Consider the following 23,891-nt stretch of genomic DNA (forward strand, 5'->3'; position numbering starts at 1 on the left):
ATAAAGACAAAGAAAGAAAGAATGAAAGAAAGAAAGAGAAAGGAGGTGGGAAGGGAAGGAGGGAGGAAAGAAAGATAAAAGAGTGAGGAAGAGAGAGAGAGAGAGAGAGAGAGAGAGAGAGAGAGAGAGAGAGAGAGAGAGAGAGAGAGAGAAGATATTCAGTTTATTAATTTATGCCCACCTTCATTCCCTCCCAGAATAAGATAGCAGAAAGCTTTGAAGAAGTCAATTATCCCATCCCTCTGTTTATAAGAAATTGAAATTCTAAGTATGCTAATTTCACCTTAAACTAAATGTGTAATTAGTTTCCTCATTTTCATTTGGAGCTCAGCCAATGCAGGATGATGAATTTTATTCAGCAGTTAGCGGGAACGCTTGCTACTCAAAGGACAATGGCTTTGGGAGGAAGAAAAGACTGCACAGAAAGCCAAAATGAAAAGAGACGCATCGCTCCCCAATTTTGCATCCTTACAATCTGGAGCTTCTCCTGCATGGAAGATGAGTTCTACCTGGTGTGAGCCCAGCACGGAGCATGAAATCAATTACTCTGATAGACAAATCACAATTTTTGCACAAATCTATCCAAGGACACAATAATAGCAAATGCAACCATTCCTAATTAAATAATCCATGGTTTAATATAATGTGTGAACATAGCCCTAGAGAAACATACAGAAGAGAATCTTGGAGTATAGCGTAAGAACGAAGAAAGGTTAAAAAAAGGAAAGGAGCCATGCAACATTTTCTCAGCATGCCGAGAGTGTATGTTTATGAAAATTATTCCCATTATTTCTAACTTTCCAGGTGCTGTCCTCTTTTGCTGCTGATAACGGTGCATCCATAGCTACGTTTCCTTAGTGAATAGGAGCCAACTGGGTATAAGTTGCAATGAAAAGGTTCTGGCAGGTGCTTCACTATAATGCAATTTTCTTCCACCTTATATTCCAGGCCACTTTCGTAGCTCAAATTCAGATTTATCTTTGTTATTGCACTTTACTTATGCCATCTACATGGTCACCCATCTCTGGACTGTGGGTAGCAGTCCAGAAGAAGGGCTAAAATTGCTTCAATAAGTGGCCAGGCAAGATAATAGCAAAGTGATTCCTGTGAAACCAAGAACTAGTGGAAAGATGAAGCATGGTTGTGTTTTTAAAATGCATAAGTAATACTCTCTGGAGCTACAGGTGATAGCTGGAATTCACAATGTGAGTGGTGGGTGATGTCATAGAATAGCCGATATAAAAGAAGATACAGTTGCTATACTGGATATGAATAGTCATAGCTCATCCCTCACACATACTTTTTAGAATGAGCACTGAGGTTGCCCCTACCACCTTTGTTCTATCTTTTTAAATAAGTCATGCAATGTAGGAGAAGGAGTGGCAGAACCTGAGGGTGGAGTCAAAAGAGGGATCAACCTAGAATCCCTACGTAGCCGCAAGCGAACTAAGTCCAATCCCCCTTGAATCCCACTGACCCTTATCTAAGTCCAAGCAGGTGCTAAGCAGGTTTTAGTTGAGAAGAATCCCATGCATAAGCATGGTTAGCAATAAATCAGTTTAATTGGACCTGCGCAGGTGGACCTGAGCTTTTGTTCCTGATACATAAACATATTTCCAAAACAAAGCATGAGCTTCCAACTTCCAGCCATTTTAATTTTCCTACATTGCCTATGAAATCTCATGTAAAATCTGGGGAAAAAAAGATGATTTATGAAATGGTACATGGGAATGAACTCGTGAGATATGGAAAAAAATGCCAGAGCCAGGAGAAGAGTTGGATAAGAGGCACCTGAGGAATGGAGGGTGGCAAACACCTCAGAAACATCCTTAACTTCTTGAACTGTAAGCTGAAGGGGGGAGAGATGTACTGTACTTTAGACTTGCAAGATTCTGTTAATGCAACTTTACAATAAGGTAGAATCCACTGCTACCCAGTTATGTAATTATCATCATTAGTCTCATGAGGTAAGCTAGATGCTTATTGGGCAGGGCATAAATCTAACATGTAAATAAATATACTTGATTTAAATGCAATTAAACCAAAATGAAATAATCGGAATTTATACAATTACTCTACATATATTTTTAAAAATTCCTTTTTGCCTTGTTAAAAAAAAGTGGCAAGCTATTCTAGGGGATTATAAGCAACTCTGGAGAATAAAATAATCAGAATTAATACAGGATTAGGGAGCCTTTTTTAAAAGGTACGCAGACAAAAACCTTGTGTATCGTTTCTTCAGCAAATTAACACAGCACTTGAAAGCTGATGAATTCAAAGTTTCCAATATTAATTTTGCATTATTTCAAATGCACTGACATGTGACAAAGCCACCAGTCCATTACTGGTAATTCCCAAGTCTGGCTTGCTCCTTCTCTTTTAAATATCCCCATGGCATTCCTCCGAATAAATGGGAAGCCGTGAGAAAGAAGCCATTTGCACAAACGATTTCCCCAGAATGGCTAAGCAGAAAGGAAATGGATGCAAAAACATCTCCTGGTCTGAAGCATCACAGTGCTGCAACGGCTGTTTGCTGTAAAATTAGAAAGCCAGAATGATGCTTTTTGCATCGCTGTATGATACCCTACAGTGTAATGGAAACGCTCGGATAACCTTGAAGACAGGGAAGGAGAGATGCTGCCTTGGTTCTGTTAATGTAGCCTGTAAGAGAAGGAGCCTAGGAGAGGAATCAGCCTGGAATCTCTACGTTCCCACAAGGGAATCCAAGTCTAAGCCCTCTTGATTTCCGTTAGCCCTTCCTGTGCATAGGGATGAGCAATACATCAGTTTAATTGGAACTTAATGTGTGGCCCTGATTTTGCCTTACAATACAAGCCTTACAATAAAGTAGACATAGCTCAGCCAGTTGTGCTTCCAGTCTGGTTTATCTGGGAAGGGCAAACACAGGAAGCACGTTTTCTTAGATAAAAATAACGGGCAACCCTGGAAATCTGAAAGCGGTTCAGGTTAAGGATATAACAATTTAACTGTTAATGTGTATAAATTTGTTTTAACAAGGAAAATTCAAGAGCCAAACCAAGAATACATTTTACAAAAATGCTTATTGTAATAACAGTATCTACAAGCAAACAGTGTACATGGATTTATTCCACTGCACAACTCCTTGCCATTCAGGGCAATTCAAAAAGCGCCTCCCCCCCAAAAAAAACAAAAAAACCCCAAAAACAAAACAAAACAAAACCCCAACAGAAAATAGCAAAACCATGTCACAGCTATATACTTTAGTCTGCTGAAATGTTGGAGGCTTTTATTCCAGATGGTTGGGGATTGTGTAGCTGATTCCAGCCTAGGAATACTGGAATATATTAAAAGCCATCAGAAATTTTGATACACACACGGTTGTGATACACACACAGACTCTGGCATGCCCCAGAAGCTGTAGTAGTTTTATGTTGGCAGAAAGAGACAGTTACCCCCAGCTTTGCTAATCAAGAATCCCACTTTTTAACTAACACAAGTGTAACTTTAACAGTTGCCCTTATTTCTATTAATATTTTTAGCAGTTCTGCTGAGGTATAAAAAGGATGACCCAGGTATCCTATATTCTTCTTCTCTTCCCCTTTTTTGCATTAAAGTAAAGGTAAAGGTTCCCCCGCACATGCCTGCTAGTCGTTTCCGACTCTAGGGGCCGGTGTTCATCTCCGTTTCAAAGCCGAAGAGCCAGCGCTTGTCCGAGGACGTCTCCGTGGTCCTGTGGCCGGCATGACTAGATGCCAAAGGCGCACGGAACGCTGTTACCTTCCCACCGCAGTGGTCCCTATTTTTCTACTTGCATTTTTATGTGCTTTCGAACTGCTAGGTTGGCAGAAGCTGGGACGAGTAACAGGCGCTCACTCTGCTACGCGGCACTCGGGATTCAACCCGCCAAACTGCCGACCTTCTGATCGACAAGCTCAGCGTCCTAACCCACTGAGCCACTGTGTCCCTTTTTTGTATTAGGTGTGGCTAGTTGTTATTTCTATATGGCTTTCTGTGCTATTTTACCCAGTAGCTCTGGGGAGCGTGGTGCCTTCAGCTTTTCAACAAACCATTTTACTTATCTCTACCATTTCATTCTCGGTTGCATCTGGAGCCTGCGTGTTCTCAAATCGTTAATGCTTCGTGTAATTTCCCTTTATAATCATTTTCTGTTTTTATTCAGCATCTTTATATTTTGGTTCCCCTGATAAGATGGCATTTTCCCCACTTTGTCCTTTACAACAGGCATCTGATTACACAATAAAGCTGTTCATCAAAAAAATAATTTAAAAAAGCCTATATTATCTATTGGTTTGGTTTTCTGAATCGCTCCACTGAAATGAAATGGACACCAACAGTGTGAAACCACATGGATCTGATGAGAAAACAACAGATTTGTTAAAAACAGCTTCCCCTTCATAGTCTCCCAATTAACCTTGGACAGATTGTGACATGTGTGCTTGCTTTGGGAAAAAAAAGTAGCAATAGTTTATGCCATACAGAGGTCTACAATTATAATATAACATTATACTAGATGCTGAGGCGAACAGTTACAGGGAGTTCTAAGATTCGCAATCCAATCTCATCTAGAGAGCATCAAGTGAGGAAAACTGTCTTTATAGAATTAGAAGGTCAGCTCAGAAAGCCAAATGGCATGAGATTCAGGAAAGAATTCAAAAAGTCCTGTCTCCCCACAAGATCAAAACTTCGGAATGTGGCTGATCCTACCGGGTGTGGTCAAAGACACCTGCAAGACTCACAGTTGTCCCAAAGGTGCTTTTTCAGGAGACAACTGGACTTCCTTGTTTTTCTTTGAAGATGTTTCACTTCTCAACCATGACCTGTTGTATCAAAATGAAGAAAGTGGATTTGCACTAAGGCTTCACCTCTTTCAGATGTCCATGTAATGTCAGGATGCTCCTCTTTTGTCATTTGTTCTCACACAACCCCCCAACCCATGAACACTGTTGAGTGTAGCAATAGCCACCAAATACAGATAGTCCCCGACTTACGACCACAATGGAGCCCAAAATTTCTGTTGTTAAGTGGGGTTTGCCCCATTTTATGACCTTTCTTGCCTCAGTTGTTAAGTGAATCTGGCTTCCCCATTGCCTTTGCTTGTCAGAAAAGGTAATCACATAACCCTGGGACACAGCAACGGTCATCGATATGAACCAGTTGCCAAGCATCTGAAATTTGATCACGTGATCACGGGGATGCCACAACTGTGAAAAACATTCACAAGTCACTTTTTTTCAGTGCCGTTGCAACTTTGAATGTTCACTAAATGAATTGTTGTAAATCGAGGACTACCTGTAGGACAATTTTCAAGAATCCTGGAAACTGATATATCTTGCATTGATAGAGATTGATTCAGAGACAGAGCTTGTTAAGGATTGTATGATAAAATGGGCCCAAAACATCCAAGAAGTTATCACAATGGACATGTGGGAAAAGATTTGGGTGAGGAACGTAAAATTTACTCAAGCTCAAAATCTAAGAGAGAACTTTTATAAAATGTTTTATAGATGGCATTTAGATCCTAAAAAGCTTGCAAGTATGTATCCGAATTACCAGCCTAAATGTTGGAGGTGTGGTGATGAAGATGCAACATATTTTCACATATGGTGGACATGTAAGAAGGTTAAGGCTTTTTGGATAAAAGTCTGGTGGAATATGCAGAAGATTTTTAAACAGAGGATAAAGTTTTGTCCGCAGCTTTTTTTGTTGGGAATAATTGCAGACGCTACAGTTGTGGACACTAAGTTGATGTTGAACCTAATTACGGCAGCAAGACTTTTGATAGGCCAATATTGGAAGAAAGAGGAATTGCCGACCATAGAAGAGTGGACTTTAAAGGTTTCCGACCTGGCAGAGATGGCGAAGATTTCGGCTTATTTGAAAGATCATTCGCAAGAACGCTATATTATGGAATGGAGAAAATGGATTGAGTTTATCCAGAACAAGTATAGGGTTAAGAAGTTTTATGTAGCATTCGAATAAGTCTTCTTTCGTTTTTTCTTTTTTATTTTAGTTTTTTATATATAGTTAATATTGTTAAGGTGTGTCTTATCCTATATAAGCTAGAGAGTAATGGATTTTAGATTTTATAGTGGGTAGTATATGGATGCTTACGATTGCCTTTTTATAGATATATACCTTGTATTTAGCTCTGGGAAGTCGGGGGGGGGAGGGGGGGATGGAGGGAGGGGAGGTTGGGGGGAGGTAGGGGGGGAGTAGGGAGGGGGAAGGTGGGTTTGTTAAAGGAAAATTGTATTTTAAAACTTTTTCAATAAAAAAAAAAAAAAAAAAAAAAGAATCCTGGAAACTTACTCATGTTCATTCCTCATAATGGCTCTACCTTCAGTAATATAGCAGGCACTCGGGAAACCCAAATAAGTAAAAAAAACTTACACCTTCAAGTAGGATTGCCAGCATGGGATTAGAACACACAAACAGACCAACTTTACTAATTTGTCAGTATCTTAAGTAAAAGTCAATACGGAGACTTAACATCTGCCTATGTACTGGAGTGTTTGGGAATTTGGAGACTGAAAAGGCACAATGAGAATGAGGAAAAAGATAAGATGACAATTACCTGATAAAGAGAAGGACGGTATGATTGTGTGTTTTCTTTTCTTTTTTAAATTCCTTGTTGAAACTGTCTTTTTCTTACATCCTATCTTTTTGTTTATTTTCATTGGATTGGAAAATGATACCTATACTTCTGTGTATCTATAGCAACTCTATCTACATCTAAGTTGAAAATTATGGGAATGAAAGAAGGAGGAGAAGATCGTGGTTATCTCAATATAGGTACCTATCTCCAACTTCCCTTCTATATTAACAAAACAACGATCAATTATCTGAGTTTTCAGCTGTAATCTGAATAAGCATACATAAACCTATGTATCACAGTTCAAGCATCGGTGAGAACAGGAAAAGTAGAAGGCAAGCTATGAGCCCTGGTGGTGCAGTGGTTAGAATGCAGCACTTCAGGCAAACTCTACCCACAGTCTGGAGTTCGATCCTGAAGGGGCTCAAGGTTGACTCAGCCTTCCCTCCTTCCGAGATCAGTAAAATAAGGACCTAGATTGTTGGGGGCAATAAGCTGACACTGTAAGCAAAGAGTGCTGTACATGTCTAAGTCTAAATGCTATTGTCCCAAAGCTGCTTTTTCAAAAGGCAACTGGGCTTTCTTTTTCCTTGAAGACATTTTGCTTCTCCTCCAAGAAGCTTTCTTCAGCTGAACTTCAACTTCTTGGATGGGAAGCGAAAAACCTTCTGAGGAAAACCAAAATCCAGCTGCCTTTTGAAAAAAGCACTTTTGGGACAAACGTGACCTGGATGACTAAATTGTGAAGACTGGCACAATGGCTGAATGATGCAAAATGAATATAAAATAAAATAAAATAAACCCAAACCAGGCCCACGTTTCCTTCAGCAATTTCTTCCCTGCCGAAATAACGACATTAGATGCTGCAAAATTCTATTTCCGTGCTACCTGTTATTTTAGCTTGTGTTGCCTTTTAATGTGATAGAGGAACGCAGTTGGAATTGACAGCACTACACCTTGACAATTTAAGAAAAGGGGTGCTAGCCGGCATTCTCTCTATTTTAATCATTCCCTCCCTTATCATGTCTGGATAATAGGTTATTTCTCTTACATTGTGAGTGATGTGCTTGGGGAAAAGGTTGGTTGAAAAGGATTTTAGTTTTTGAATGGATGCTTGCATGTTTTTTGCAGATTACATTTCATAAACTGGATTAACCCAACATCTGCTACAAAGCCAATGATGAAATTGAATTTATTCTTATCTACCTTCTGTGTCGGCACAGCCTGTCAACTTCTACTTTGAAAAGTTTGGCAGAGAACAAAATATAACGCTTGGCTGAAACACAAGGGACTCCCCGCGGTGGATCTCTACACTGAGTAACAGCTGCCCCTCCAATATATATTTATCCCCCCCCCCCCCAGATGGCTTCTCCTTCAGGTGAATAAAGGAAACACAACCAGAATGAAATGTTTACAAATCTTGGTTGGGTTGTTTTGGGGTTGTTTTGTTTTCATGGATTGGTTTGTTCAGTCTAAAGCTAAATTTCCCATAACTTTAGGAAATTTAATTGCGAAATGTCAAATTGGGATAGGTCCTAAAAGTTCAAATGGTGGGAAAGAATTGAGGAGGAGGAGGAGAAAGAAAAAGAAAGAATAAAAGAAAGAAAGAAATATAAAGGACAAGGATTAACAATATATACTTAATAGGTACTTAATGATAGCAGCTATGTTTTTTTTTGCTTTCATTATTCTCTCTCTCTCTCTTTCTCCCTTTCCTGATCCTTAAATCTGATTGGATATGCCACTTTGTTCTGAAGTCAATTTCTATGGATTCCATCAGGATTGCTCCCCAATATGAAAGAATTGCTGCCTTTATTTATTTGTTAAATTTGTACCTCACCTTTCCATGTAGAACTGAAGGCAGTATATAGGCAAGTCCCTGTTGTTATTTTACCTGAACTTCACCCTCAAGGGGTGTCAAACTCAATTTCATTGAGGGTCGCATCAGCATTGCGGATGCCCTCAAGGGGGCCAGGTGGGTGTGGCCTGGGTGGGCGTGGCCTACTGGGTGGGCGTGGCTAAAGTGTGTATGGCCTGCTGGGTGGGCGTGGCCAGCTCTACATCGTTCACATCAAGGGTGCCTATGGGGGCCCGGGCAGGAACGGGACAGATCTGAGGGTCTCTGGCAGAAGGAGGGTCTCTGGGCCAGGGCCAAGGCAGTGGGGGCCGTTCCCTGACTGTTTCCAGGATGGCTTCGCGGGCCACATGAAACCACTTCACGAGCCGGATCCGCCCCCCCCGGGCCTTGTATTTGACATGTCTGCTCTAGAGGAATACTGGATGGAGAGAAAAGTCCTTCATGAAGCCTCCATGGCTAAGTGGCGCCCAAAACCAGGATCTCCCCATTCCTATTCTAGTACCTTCAACATGACATCATATTGCCTCTTGGATTGAGAGGAGGATGTAGGAGATGACCAGGCTGAGCCCGAGGGAGGGGTCAAGCGTGTCAGTAGTCTCCCTTCGTGCCAACAAGAGTTATAAGTCCAGCCCTCCTTTAATTCTGTTGACTCTTATCTCCCGCCATAGTTAGCAGTTCAAATTCTTGTTTAGACAGCACGGGATAAACCTGTTCCTGATTTCTTACACCTGACAGTGTCTGATCCAAAGCCATCCAGGGATCTTCCATGGTTGCATACTGGAACTCAGGTCTCCCAACTCCTGGTCCATCAGCTTCACCACTAGACCACACTGGCTGTCCAATTTCATGGGTAAGAAATCTGAGTCCTTTTGAACACCCTCCCCCCTTGATTACAGGTGTAGAAAACATTTGCCATGATTTCCTGCTGTCATAACCTGTACCGTAAGCCACAAACTCCCATCTAGGGTCACCCCCAAATAACAAGACGGGTGGCATATAAATTTAATAATAAATAAAATTAAATAATAATAATATAGGGCGGGTGGCATACAAATGTAATCATAATAAATACAAATAAACAGGGATAATGTAGAATAATATAAAAGTACCTCTCCCCCCCAAATCCCAGCCCTTTCCATTTTGCATTACAACCCTGTTTGTTACGACTTCAATGTCAAAAATATTAAGAGGCGTTTCCAGCTGTCAACAGAAGAAGAGGTATTCAGCTCTAATATTATTTTTTTAATTCAAATATTTAAACTTATAGAGTCCAAAGAGGTACCATCTTAGGGAAAGCGCCATTGATAATGCATAAAAAAGAAGGGAGTAAAGGAAGCTGTTCTTTCATTTGCAAACTTTTATGATATTAATCTACATAATGCATGTTAATGCGCCTAACTGATCAGTCATTCCAGATCAACTGATCAACCGGCTCAGATGTATTTGATTAACCAAAAGCTTTGGAAGATGGCATTTCCCTTATCTAGCTGGCCACTGCTGCTCTGAGCCAAGGCAGATTTTTTTAAGATGGTGTTAAATTCAGAGAGAGGAACCATTTAAAAGATTTCCACAAAAAGAGAGATAAATTTCTTTTGCCTACAAGACAGACGCATGAAAAGGATTTAAAGTATAGAGAAGTAACGTCAGATTAGATCAAACATTCTAATCAAATGAGGTGTTAACTAAACAGAACAAGGAGGCCTGTGAAGATGTCAAATTGCCTTTCCCCCCCACCTTTTTCCCCCCTTCAGTGCTTTTATGAAGAGTTTGGTTAAAAAGTTTGGTTTCAACTGAAGAAATCCATCCTCAGTTATGGGACTAAAACTATATGTAAGGATATGTAGGGATTCTATGCCACATTTTGATTGATCCTTACATATTTGACTTTAATCACTGATATACAATTTTGGCTTTTGCTCTGGCTAACAAAAGAAAAATATTCCACTCTGCAAATGTCAGGATTTAACTATTTACTCTTCATTCATCCCTGCAATTCAACTGAACAAGAGGCCCATTTGTAAAATATATGCAGACATTGGTGTATGATTTTTTTTCTAATTCTGACACTTGAAGCTTCTTAAATACGTTTAAGAGTTTGTCTAGAGTTGAGGGGAGAGGACAAAGGATTTTTAAATTATTATTTTCCTTTGTTACACCTTCAATGAACATCATCCACAAACTTGTAATTGAGAGGGGGAAACAATGCCAGTGGAGGCAACTTTGACAATGTAAATAGAACTGAGAAGATTTTCCTCTGGATCAAATCCCTGCCTGCATAATCCTGAGGTGCCCTCCTTCTCCATGGTTACTACCTGTAGTCATGTAATGAACAGCAGTCCATTTAGAAGAGGAACAGCCTGGGGGAGGAGTCAAGAGGACACTCAGCCTAGAATCACTGCATCGCTGCCAGTACAGTCCCCCTTGAATTTTGTTGACCCTTATTTAGTGCCAATTTAGTGCTGCTCATTGGCTGATTAGGTTCTTGTGTATAGGTGCAAGCAATAAATTCTCTTAACTTTTTGTACCTGAAAATAACCTTCTTTAGTTTCACTGTCACTCTTAATTTCTAAAGAATGAATTAAAGCAGTGATGATTCCTTTTCCACCCAGCAATTTGGGTACTTTCCGGGGACAATTTCACAATATGGTTGTTATTTGTTCTGCTTTCATTGCTTAGTTTATGTGACATTCCCTCCCAAATCAGTCTGTTGAATCGGAACAGGATATAAATTTATTCAATAAAATAAATAGCCTCATAACATCATGTAGACAAAATAGCACCCTTTTTGTTTTCCAAACCTATCAGCTGATTTTGAGGTCAACTTCTGAAAAGGCTGACCTAAAACTGTGTAAGAAAACACAATAATGGATCAATGTTAAGCATATCAAAGTTAGATAAACAAACTCTTTGGTGTGGTGACAGTACATGCCTCACACAACACAACTCCCTTTTTCATCCTCCCCATTTCATCTCTAATGCTGCAGGTTGCGTTAATGAGGATTTGTCCTCTGGATGGTGGAAGCGAAAGATTTAATATTAAAAACTACAAAATCTTGGCTAGTTTCTTTTAAAGTATGTGAACCAAGATAAAGATAATACTGACGCTATTAATAACAGCTACAATGGGAGTCTAATTAAAATAGTGAGAAACATACAGGAAATAATTGGCAGATTGAAAAGACTTTTTTTTGGGTGTCTGCCAAGTTCTGTATTGCCTTTTTTTTTCTTGCAAGAAAATCTTTTGCTAGCTAGAGATTTCTGAAACCATTAAAAAGTTGGCCATGGTTTCTTTATGGTGCGCAAAGTATTTTAGTAAATCGGACCTTAATTGGAAACTTGCCCTGTAAGGTGACAGCTGTTTGTAGCATCCAACTGAAGGGTTACTCATTAAAAATGATCAAGGGAATGGATTATTCTTCAGACAATCTATGTGCACTTGCTTGTTTCAACCGAATGGAATGAGGATGAGTGAACATCCTTCAGCCCCTCTTTTCCCTTTCTCGTTCTCACCACCATTCTTGGTAAATGTTTACGTTTATGTTTACGTTTATTTGATTTCTATACCGCCCTTCTCCCTAGGGACTCAGGGCGGTTCACAGGGCATATATAAAAATAACGGTACAAAAGTTAAAAGGAAATTAAATCAATGCCCAGTTAAAAACAAGAATACAATACAAAAACACCAAATTTAAAACCCATAATCCCCCATCAGGCCAGACCCGCTAATTCAAATAAGTGGGTCTTCAACCCGCGACGGAAGGTTCGGAGGTCTGATGTCGTCCGGAGCTCCACCGGCAGTTGGTTCCATAATGCCGGAGCGCCCACAGAGAAGGCCCTCCCCCTGGGGGCCACCAGTCGGCATTCCCTGACCGGAGGCACCCTGAGGAGGCCCTCTCTGTGGGAACGCACAGGGCGGAGGGGAGTTGACGCCGGCAGCAGGATTCAGTGCTGTAGGAATTGACTTCTGTAGCTGTAGGCCTTCCCATCTGTTCATGAAGGTTGTCAAGACCAGTGTTGCTGTTGTTATTCAGTGGCTAAGTCGTGTCTGACTATTCATGATCCCATGGACCATAGCATGCCAGCCCCTCTCCCCGTCCTCCACTGTCTCCCTGAGCTTGCCCAAATTCATGGACCCTGTGTTGATGACACTATCTAACCATCTCTTCCTCTGCCATCCTCTACTATTTTTGCCTTCAGTCTTTCCCAACATCAGGGAGCCTTCCCAATGAGCCTTCTCTTCTCCTGGCTTCAATATCTGTCCTTCCAAAGGGCCAGCAGGGTTGATTGAGTTCCTTTAGGATTTAAGATTGACTGATTTGATCTCATTGCAGTCCAAGGGACTCTCAAGAGTCTTCTTCAACACCACAATTCCCTTTCCAGTGGAAGTGAGAGGGAATACTCTTTTCTTGAACTGTGGTGTTGAGAAGACTCTTGAGAGTATATGTAGATATCACATATATGTGAACTCTTGAAGGAAGCTTGTGTACTCTCTGCATAAAGAGAGTACATTTTGGATTTTATTTTGCTTACTCGTTAGTGTAAACTCACACTTCCTACAAAGGTTCTTGGAGTCAGTGTAAGATCGGTCAATAAAATGCAGAAAGAACAGTAATGCTACAGTAATTGCAACATATAAGCCTATATTAGACCTGACATATGTTTAGATCATTGCTTTCCCCTGCCCTTGTATTTGTTTTATTGATTGGTCCTTGGTTGTCGACCCTATCCTTTTAAAAAAAATCTACTAGGTTATTGAATGTTAAACAATTAAACAGATTCTGGAATCTTCCTGTTAAAGACATGGGGGAAAAAATGTCCGTTCTGACTTACAAGATTCTGTTATTGCAACCTTACAACTTGACATAAAGCATAATTAGCTCATCTAGCTGTGTCTTTTCTCTGGCCTGCCTTACAAAGTTAACATTAAACTTGCAAGTCTGCAAGTAAAGGTAGTCCTCAACTTACGACCACAGTTGGGCCCAAAATTTATGCTGTTGAGTTTTGCTCCAATTTACTTCTCTTGCCACATTTGTTAAATGAATAGTTGAAGTTGTTAAATTAGTAACACAGTTATCTGTATTTCCCATTGTCTTTGCTTGTCAGAAGGTTGCAAAAGGGGATCACATGATCCCAGGACACTTCAACCGTCATAAGTATGAACCAGTTGTCAAGCATCCAAAGGTAAATCACATGACCATGGGGATGCTGCCCCGGTCATAAGTGTGAAAAATAGTCATAAGTCACTTTTTTCAGTGTCATTGTAAATGAACTGTTGTAAGTCGAGGACTTCCTGTTTCTTTCCCCTTGTCCCCTATACATCCCAAGAAATTAGGAGGGTGTCCTCTGAGCTTTTTGCTCTATCCAGATTCCTGATGTGGGTTAAATTGGCTATATCTCTTTGACCTGTCTCCTAAGGCAGGGGTCCCCAACCCTTGGGCCGTGAACCGGTACCGGGCCGCATCATGCCAGCAACCGGTCCACACAAACAAGCAAAACCCCATCCATGGAATGCAGGCAGCACACAAAACCACACAGTCTCCGGTTCGTGGAAAAACCTCTCTCCATGGAACCGGTCCCTGGTGCCCAAAAGGTTGGGGACCTCTGTCCTAAGGTCACATACCATTATGGACATAACATTTATGTCAGTACAGAAACAGCTTGGAAACACTCATTAAAGCAAAAGGAACAATAAATGCAGGAAAACATCGCAGCCGCATTCTCGATTATTGATAAGATTTGCTTCTGAATAATGAGCTAAGCATCTAATTCTTCCTCCACATCTCAGCAACAGGAGTGGGAACGAGAGATGCAATAAAGCGAAACAGGACTTACCAATAACATAAGCAAGCAACAATGCCAGTGTGACTGTGATTGCTGTAGCACTCAAGGCGGTGCACTTCCAGTTGCAACATCTATAAGGCTTGTTAAAAGCGAAAGCCGGCCGCGAAAAAGTCGTTCTAGGAAGTGGCCTGGGAGGTGGTGAGTAAACTGTATTAGAAGTCAGAGGATAGTTCTGACTGGCAGCGCTGAAGATAGCTGAAGACCCAGATCCATGTTTAAACAGGAAATGCCTAGGTAAAGAAGACAAAGGGCTAAGTTGGAAAAACCAGATTCACTTGCAGATTGAGGAAGGCAGAACAAATACTGGGGGCATTTGCAGAAAGGACCAACAAGGAAATGCAGAATGGGACAACTTGCCATAGCCAGCTTGCCGCGGCCAAACTCACCATGGCCAACTCAACACTAGACAACTCACCATGGTCAACTTATCTTGCGACAACTTACCGTGGGACAATTTAACAATTCTATTTAATTATTTAAAATAAATTCTACATTTTTTAAAAAAAATGCCATTCACATTTCATTCTTCCCCTACTTTTGCATCCTTTCTTTAATGATTCTATTTCACCATTTCTTTGATATTAATGTAACTCTTGTCCCACAGTGAGTTGTTCTGTGAGTTGTCCTGTGAGTGAGTTGGCTGTGGCAAGTTGGCCATGGCGAGTTGTCCTGTGGGTGAGATGGCCATGGTGAGTTGGCCATGATGAGTTGTCATAGACCCAATGTAATTTGTGTAACAACCTCATTGTGCAAATGCTGTGACTCAGGTATGCAAATCAGATAGGCAGATGCAAGTTCATAAGCACAGCATTTAAAGGATGATGTCATTAGGTCCAGTTTGCTGTCCATGGTTCTGGAAATACATTGCACGGTTCAAATGGTTTCCCATAGAGAGCATGCTATGAGATGAGATTAACTGCACATTCCTGGACATGTTCCCTTAATAGTTAATTTAATTCCATTCAATAGAGCTTACTACCAGAAAAATCTGTTTCTGATTGCATTTTTTAAAGTATAAAACACATCCTTCCCCATTCATTATGCATTTATAATAAACATAAGCTGCAGCCTATGCAATCTGAGTACGCCTTTTACTATTTTCTTTTTAAATTAGATTTTGACAAATCTGTTTAACTGGCATTAGGCCAAATGCATATTTCACATTCTGTGGCCTCTTTCGTTCAATAAATTTTCAGAAGGCTGTGTTAAGAGTTTATAAAACTTCTGATGCATACATAGGAAGAGACAGATCCCTGCAGTTACCTTCTGGCCAGTGATGGACAGCCTTCAGACACTAGGCAACCTCATATTTGACAGCTCAAGTGTAATCTCCTCCATGTAAAAATAATTCCAAGTTTCAAGAAATGGTAAACATTTATGAGACTTTAGCAACCAAGTCCTTTATTTATTTATTTTTAGTGTACGGCATACACTAGTTTAGAGCCTTGGTGGAGCAGTGGGCTAATGCCTCCTTAAGTAACACCAGCTGCCTGCAATTAGTGCACGTTTGAGTACCACCAGGCTCAAGGTTGACTCAGCCTTCCATCCTTCCGAGGCTTGTAAGCCACCCTGAGTCTTCGGAGAAGGGCGGGATATAAATGGAATTAAAATTTTAAAAAAAATGAGGACCCAGATTGTAGGGGCAATTAAGCTGACTTTGTAATAATGCCGCTTGGGGTGTGTGTGAAAGCCCTAATAAGCAGGCATATACATAGAATGAAGGCTACTGCTAAGCTTGTAAACCGCCCTGAGTCTTCGGAGAAGGGCGGGATATAAATGGAATTAAAATAAAAAAAATATATCAGGGAAATCTACAAATGCTAGACAGTGTGCACTCCTGACAACCTAACTGCTAGTTCATTATATCCTTGCTGCACCGCAAGGAACAAACTAGCTTTACACTAGCTGACTAGTAGTGTTCAGGTTGCTGGCTCTTCTCGGCTCCTCGGCTGATCTCACCTTGCCACTGATCTCAGGGGCTGCCACAAAGAAGAGGAGGGCGTCAACCTCTTCTCCAAAGCACCTGAAGGCAGGACAAGAAGCAATGGATGGAAACTAATCAAGGAGTGAAACAACCTAGAACTAAGGAGAAACTTCCTGAAAGTTAGAACAATTAACCGGTGGAACCACCTGCCTCCAGAAGCGGTGAACGCTCCAACACTGGAGGTTTTTAAGAGGAGACTGGACAGCCATTTGTCTGAAATGCTACAGGGTTTCCTGCCTGAGCAGGGGGTTAGACTAGATGACCTCCATGGTCCCTTCCAACTTTATTATTATTAGGACACCACAGTTCAACCCCGAGCTACGAATATTCTCTTCTATTGCTACTCTTATCCTTGTACTGTGGGAGTTGAAGCCCACAAGTCATAAAAGGGCCAAGTTTGAAGACCCCTGCTCTAAGAGCATCATAGGTGTCTGGCCACCTTCAACTGCCATAAGCTAATTGGGCTTTGAACCAAAACTCCAGAATGCTCTTTATTCAATTAATGCAAATCATTTCCAGTGATGAACTAATAACAATTACAAATCCTATAAAGAGAGGTTGAATGCTGTTGGTTTTATTTTGCAGGACATAATGGTGCAAGAGAGTAGCGCTGATCAAAAAAGCAAATCTACAACAAACTAGTGAGGAAATATTAGGTGCTTTATTTATACAGGATGTAACATTTCATCATATCTTGCTGCAAACTCTGTTCAATCTCTCTGCAGATGTATTCTAATCCTCAGGGCAGTTTTGGAGTTCACCCAGAAGAAATACCAACTGCTTCTTAATCTCCATTGTGGTAGTGCAGCTGTGCTTCATGGTAAATTTACTTTTAGATGCTGATTTATTCTCAATATGCTGCAAGAAGCATCTCATCAGTTTGAGAGCATATGCATCTGTGGGCACGCAGATTCTAGGCCTACACAAGTACATGTTGACAATTTGCAGGGGTGCTGTTTCAATGCAAGCAAGTGCCAGCTTCAGCATCCCTTTCAATATTATTGCATACTGAATGCTAAGTTCTGAAGGAGTCCAATATATTTGGGAGTCACCAAATTCTGGAGCAAGTTCTATTCTAAATTCTCTGCAATTGTGTTGTGCACGTCTAGAAAGATATTCCTTGGTTTACAATTTATAATAGTTACTATTTCTTTAAAAAAAAATAAGGCAGAAAATTGACCATCTTTACAGTGCCTTGGGAAATAATCAAGATATTTCCCACCTTTTCCAGCAAGCAGGTAAATTGGCTACTGCTAGATGGAGAGAGCAAGGGATTGCAAGAGTGGCTGGGAAACTGTCACAGAACATTCAAAGTGAGCATCACACAACTGCAGCACCAGTCCAGCAGAGCTGAAGCAGCTACAACTTTTTTTTTAGTTATTAATCAAATGCAGTTTCTCCAAACTTCACTCCCTCTTGAATCATGGGTCTTGGATTTTGTATGCATTCTGTAAGTTAGCCCATTTGAGGTGGGAGAAACCTCAAGGAGAAACCTTAAGGAGAAACTTCCTAACAGTGAGGACAATTAACCAGTGGAACAGCTTGACTTCAGAAATCATAGGTGCTCCATCGTTGGAGATTTTTAAGAAGAGACTAGATAGTCACTTGTCTGAAATGGTATAGGGTCTCCTGCTCAAGCGGGGGGCTGGACTAGAAGACCTCCAAGGTCCCTTTCAATTCTATTCTATTCTATTCTATTCTATTCTATTCTATTCTATTCTATTCTATTCTATTCTATTCTATTCTATTCTATTCTATTCTATTCTCCTCCGTTCAAAAATTGTTGCCCTGTTATGCACTGTTTTTCCTAAATAAAATGATAGAAACAAGAGTTTTAGTGGTATATACATTATGTTCAACATTTTCTGGCTTGTTTACATGTTGATATCAAGATGTATCAAAGAGGTATTAAAATCTAGAATAGCCTTATAGACAGGGCTAGCTAGATTTTGTCTTGGATTCAATTATTATGAGATAATAGCTCATAATAATGACAATGTTATTATGTAATGATGACAATGTTAATTAAAGCAATATTAAAAGTAGACTCATTATCTGTTGAGAGATCACAAGATGTTACTAACATGGATAAAAGTAAGGGGAAGTTCTCATCAACAATTTGGGCAGGAAATTACTGGGAAGTTAAGAGTATGAAATACATGTAACAGAATATTAACTGCAGCTATTTGATTAGTTATTTACCCAGTGGATTTGTTTGCAGGTGTGTGAACAAGTTAATATTGCATAAAGATTTAATCTATATTTTCAACAATTAATTTTACATTTTTGAAACCAACGCAATCCATTTACACACTGAAAGAGTGAATCGGGGTATTGAAAAGCCAATAGTTACATATTTTAATATATGGATTTGCTTTCACAGCCCATGAAAAAGAACTTAAACCTGAAGATATCAACGTGTTGAAAAACACAAATCTTTGCTTTTTACCTGTTACACTGTAATTAATGAGATTTAATAGTTCTTAACTTCTGCTACATTATGCCTTATATTTTATTAATTGTATATATTTCCTTATGCTTCACAGGATAGTTCAAAAACTGCAAAAATGCATAACAGTTGTTAGAATATTTTAACTCATATTCTCTGGGAGAGTAAATCTCAACATTTCAAAGTATTAGATGCCTTAGATTACAATCCTAAAACATTTTTTTAGAAAGATATTCATTTAATAATGGTTTTTCCAGGGGAATGATTCTACATTATTCTGCATAGTTACTTAGTCTTTGTAGGATACAGTTCCATATATTAATATACATAATGCAGATGCATAGAACTTTACTGTTAACTTTATACAAGTATACGAAAGTGAACGTATTGAACAAATAGTGTTTATTCCATGTGGAGTAAATTTGTTGTAATGATGGCTTCATGCGAATGGATTTAAAAATTGAGGCACTATTAATATAATAAAAATTAAGAACTGGTTATTTTCTTTTGATAAGTGTTCACTCAGAAACTCTCAGAATGTACAATAGAAACAGACATTGTAGGTTACTTAATCCAGGGTTCCAAAGTCACAGTAAGCCATAACCCAGCAATGTGGTTTATTCAACGGAGCATAATTAAACAATCGACAATTTGGCCAGGTTGATGATGTGCTTGTAATGTTGGTGGCTTCCCTACCACAGCAGGAAAATGTGAGATAAGATTTTGGTCAACGATTCCTAGATCAAAAGGTTTTATTTAGGCTTCCTTAATATGAAGAAATGTAGCAAGGAGATGGGCCCATTCCAGAGGAGCAAGAGGCAACTCAACCCAGATATTATGTGTGAGAGAAAGAGGGTGAAGACAACCCTTTTCTAATAGTTCCCAGAATATGTTGTAGATGCAGATAATCGAGTCCTCAATCTGGCAAGATTTTTGTCTATAGGCGTGAAGCAATAAAGAACTCAGCTTGGAAGAATGGTTCCTGGTTTGGGGCCTGACTATGGAATTCTGGGAGTTGAAGTCCACCAATGGTGGCTGAGGGATTCTGGGAGTTGAAGTCCACACATGTTTTGATGGAATGTAGTGAGGAAATGGATTCACCAAGTGTTGTATCTTATGATTTATGATGAATGTTTTTTATGATTATAATCATGATTTCTCACTTGTTATTTGTCTGTACACTGAGAGCTTCTGCACCGGAGACAAATTCCTTGTGTGTCCAATCACACTTAGCCAATAAAGAATTCTATTCTATTCTATTCTATTCTATTCTATTCTATTCTATTCTATTCTATTCTATTCTATTCTATTCTATTCTATTCTATTCTATTCTATTCTATTCTATTCTATTCTATTCTATTCTATTCTATTCTATTCTATTCTATTCTATTCTATTCTATTCTATTCTATTCTATTCTATTATTTAAGGAAGCAACATCAGGAAAAGAATGTGGGAAAAGCAGAATAAGGTAAATTCTTTTGGGGCTTTCGTTCCCATTCCAAGAAATGTTTTAACAATTTTTGGAGAAAAGATGGCAATCTGATGTTATTCCCCATTTTTTTCTTCCATCAACAAATGTCCAGAGTAGATTGCTGTCAGTCACAGGCCAATCAAACATTGAGCTTTTTTTAAAAAGAAGAAGAAGAAGAAGTCACAAAATTCTGAATATATTTGCCACTGAGGTTTACTGCACTCAGTAATGAACAACAACTACAAAATTAGTTTAAAACGATCCGGAGCTGAACAGCAAGAATTCAAACATAAAAACAGTTTGAAAATAGCTAAGGAAGTGTGTCAATCAGAAACAGTTTCATTAGTCCTTTAAAGTAGAGATTTGAACGGGTCGATATAAGAAGTGGCAACTGTATTATTTCTAGAAAAGCTAAGATGATCATTAAGTTAGGCCTCTCAAGAAACTGCTGGCTACAATTGGCTTTAAATTGCTAGTTCGATGGAGTATTAGCATTCCATAGCCAGGACAATGTTATTTATTTTCTGAGTATTAGAGGTATAAATGGTGATGCTTAGATAGTAACAATATTCTTATAAATCCAAACTTTATCTCTCTGGATGAATATGTGCAGCATTGTTTTAACATATCACTGATGCCTTTTGCTATCTGTCTGATAAAATGGGGCAATCTTTATATAGAGCAAAATGCTGAAAATAGCAATTCAGGAGTTTAGATAGCTCGGCACACTTCAATCTTCAGTCTACAAACACAGCAAAAATGAATAACAAAATCCACACTCCCCCCCCCCCTCCCAGTAGTTCCTGGAGAGGAAGATTTTCCAATTTATCCAACAGAACCTTTTTTTTTTCTTCTTCCATGGTTTACAAATATAACCTATTGGTAGATACAGAAACAACAAACTGTGGTGGAAAAATGCGGAACCTGAGTTTGTATTCCATAATCCAATACGTGTATGTGTGTGTGTGTGTGTGTGTGTGTGTGTGTGTTTCTGCTTTTTTCCCTTCTTTCTCCCTGTTGCTAGTTACTGAAATTAGAAACCTCTGATAAACGTGACAACACAAAGGGAGCAGGAAGTGACATTCATAGGAATATATAGCAGGAAATACTTGAGCATAAAAACCTGGGCACGAAGATGTATCTAATACTTCAACATTGTTTCTGTCAGTGCTTTTTTTGTAAAAGAAAAAGGTGCCGGAACTCACACATGTCATACAACCCGCCTTGCCTACGCTACAAGGTTCCATCCAAAAAAGGTGCCGGAACTCCGTTCTGAGCGTTCTATGAGAAAAAAAGCCCTGGTTTCTGTGAATTAATTGCTCTTAGTGTTTATGCTCTGGCAGCCCACAGGTTTCACACACCACCCTGGCAACATATGTCAGGACTAAAAGAAAAAGAAAAGATGGTCTCTTTATTTTTACAGGAGATTCTTCCCCCCCCCACTAATCCGAAGAGCATTTATCATATTAAATACAATGGAATGCTGCAATGTTTTATTATTTCATAGCTTAAAAATATACAATATTGTAGAAAAGCTTTTCCTCTTGCAACAATTTCATTCATCCATTCATTCCCATTTCTATATGCTCAACTCAACCAAGGGACTCTGGGTTGTTTTACAATTCAAAGATTATAAAACAATTAAAACATCCACAAAGTTGGCTTTTAACTTTTGTATGTTTGATTTTTAACTCCCTGTAAACCGCCCTGAGTCCTCAGGGAAAGGGCGGTATATAAATGCAATAAAATAAAATAAATAAATAAAATAAAGTTATTTATGTTATACTTAAAGTTATACTTAAGGGTTTCAGATAAACCTTCCCACAGAAAAGATGGTAGGTAAACAACAAAGAGTAAATAACTAAATATGTATTATTAGTTTCATACAAAGAATGACACCTCTCTCTCTCTCTCTCTCTCTCTCTGTGTGTGTGTGTGTGTGTGTGTGTGTGTGTGTGTGTGCGCGTGGGTAGATCTACAGGTATGATCTTTATACAAAAAATACAAAATTATTTATTAGACTTATAAAATTGCCCATGTCAGATGAAGGAGTCTTTTGCCAATGCAAACAAATCAATAAGTATTTAAAATCACTGGAATATTTCGTGTAAAGATTACCATTTCCACAAGTTCTACGTCCTGCGTTGACTTTGTAAATAAGGCTTCACCCAAAGCTTAGTTTGGTTTAGCTGATTTGTTTTCCTTCTTCAATGTTCAGTTTCATAAGTTATATGAAAATGCATGAAAGCGGCCGCTCCGATTGAACTGCAGTCAAGCGTCAGCTTTTGTTTCCCTCATTCTAGGCTTCCTGTGGAAGGATTTTCTAAGTAGCACAGGAATAACTGAGGACTCCAAAAATGGTGGAGCTGATTTGTTTTCTTTGTAACAAAATGGTGGTAATTCTTTTCAAAGTCAAACCCGGTTCTACATACATGGGCTTGAAAGGATTTGATTGAAAGCTGCGGTGCTACACAATGCTAGCCCACCTTTTCTCTTACCTACAGTACCGTACCTTACAAGACAATGGAAAACTGTTTATTTCCAGTTTTAAGTCTCAGTAATTGCATTATTTTACCAACAGTTTCACTCTTTATGCCTCTGCCTCCTTTAGAGATAATTATGCCAGAAACAGTTTGACTTTTTAAGCGTATTTTTCTCTGCACTCCGGTTTTCAGTTCTAGCTAGCGCTAAGCTTTTATGTATTAGCAAATTATGTTTGATCTTAGCACATGTGTATGCCTAGCCTGTACTCTCTAAATGATGAGGCTGATGATAACTTGAACACCAACTTTCATGCTAGTCTGGGGATAAATACAAAAACCTGGAAATTGCAAGAACAATTTCCAACTCTTATTTATAATGAGTTTGTTCAGGTGGAATCTCTTTGATCTGAAATCTTTCTTCCCAGGTTTATCATCACGTGGACCAAGTTGCTGTTTATGAGCTGAAGGTATCAAGTGGCTCTCTGTTTCTTTTGTCCCTTTGCTTTCCTCTCTGTTTGTTTCCTAGCTTCCTCACAATCTCCTAGTAGAAGATGATAGATAGATAGATAGATAGACAGACAGACAGATAGACAGACAGACAGACAGACAGACAGGTAGATAGATGGATGGATAGATAGCAATAGCACCTAAATTAGTGCAGGTTCGAGTCCCACCAGGCTCAAGGTTGACTCAGCCTTCCATCCTTCTGCGGTAGGTAAAATGAGGACCCAGATTGTTGGGGGCAATAAGCTGACTTTGTAATAATGCCGCTTGGGGGGGGGGGGCAAAAAAGCCCTAATAAGCAGGCATATACATAGAATGAAGGCTACTGCTAAGCTTGTAAGCCGCCCTGAGTCTTCGGAGAAGGGCGGGATATAAATGGGATTAAAATAAAAATAAAATAAAATAAAATAAACCAGGCACTGTCAAACTTCCAGCCCACGGGCCAGATGAGTCATGCCGAAACCGTGCCCGCCCCATTGCTGGCAATGGAAAAAAAGTTGCAATACGTCGTGACACGTCATGTGATGTTGTGAGTTTGACACCCCTGGCCTAGATTTATATACTGCTTCACAGTGCTTTACAACCCTAAGCGGTTTACAGCAGGGGTCTCCAACCCCTGGTCCGTGGACCAGTACCAGGCTGCGGCATGCCAGCAACCGGTCCGCACAAACAAGCACAACCCCATCCGTGGGATGCAGGCAGCAC

At 39.6% G+C, this 23,891-nt stretch overlaps 1 protein-coding gene across 1 annotated transcript in view; it reads right to left on the reverse strand.

The window, feature by feature from the left end:
- TENM1 (teneurin transmembrane protein 1) overlaps window positions 1–23,891 on the reverse strand; it is a gene marked incomplete at its 5' end in the record, with an annotated part of 270,481 nt that overhangs the window by 131,941 nt on the left and 114,649 nt on the right. The window contains one exon of the mRNA XM_081336372.1: window positions 14,286–14,524. Within this exon, the coding sequence (XP_081192498.1) occupies window positions 14,286–14,524 (239 nt within the window). The remainder of the gene's footprint in view (window positions 1–14,285; window positions 14,525–23,891) is intronic.

The sequence above is a fragment of the Vipera berus genome (assembly GCF_964194415.1).
Source record: "Vipera berus genome assembly, chromosome: 11".
Classification (NCBI taxonomy): Eukaryota; Metazoa; Chordata; class Lepidosauria; order Squamata; family Viperidae; genus Vipera; species Vipera berus.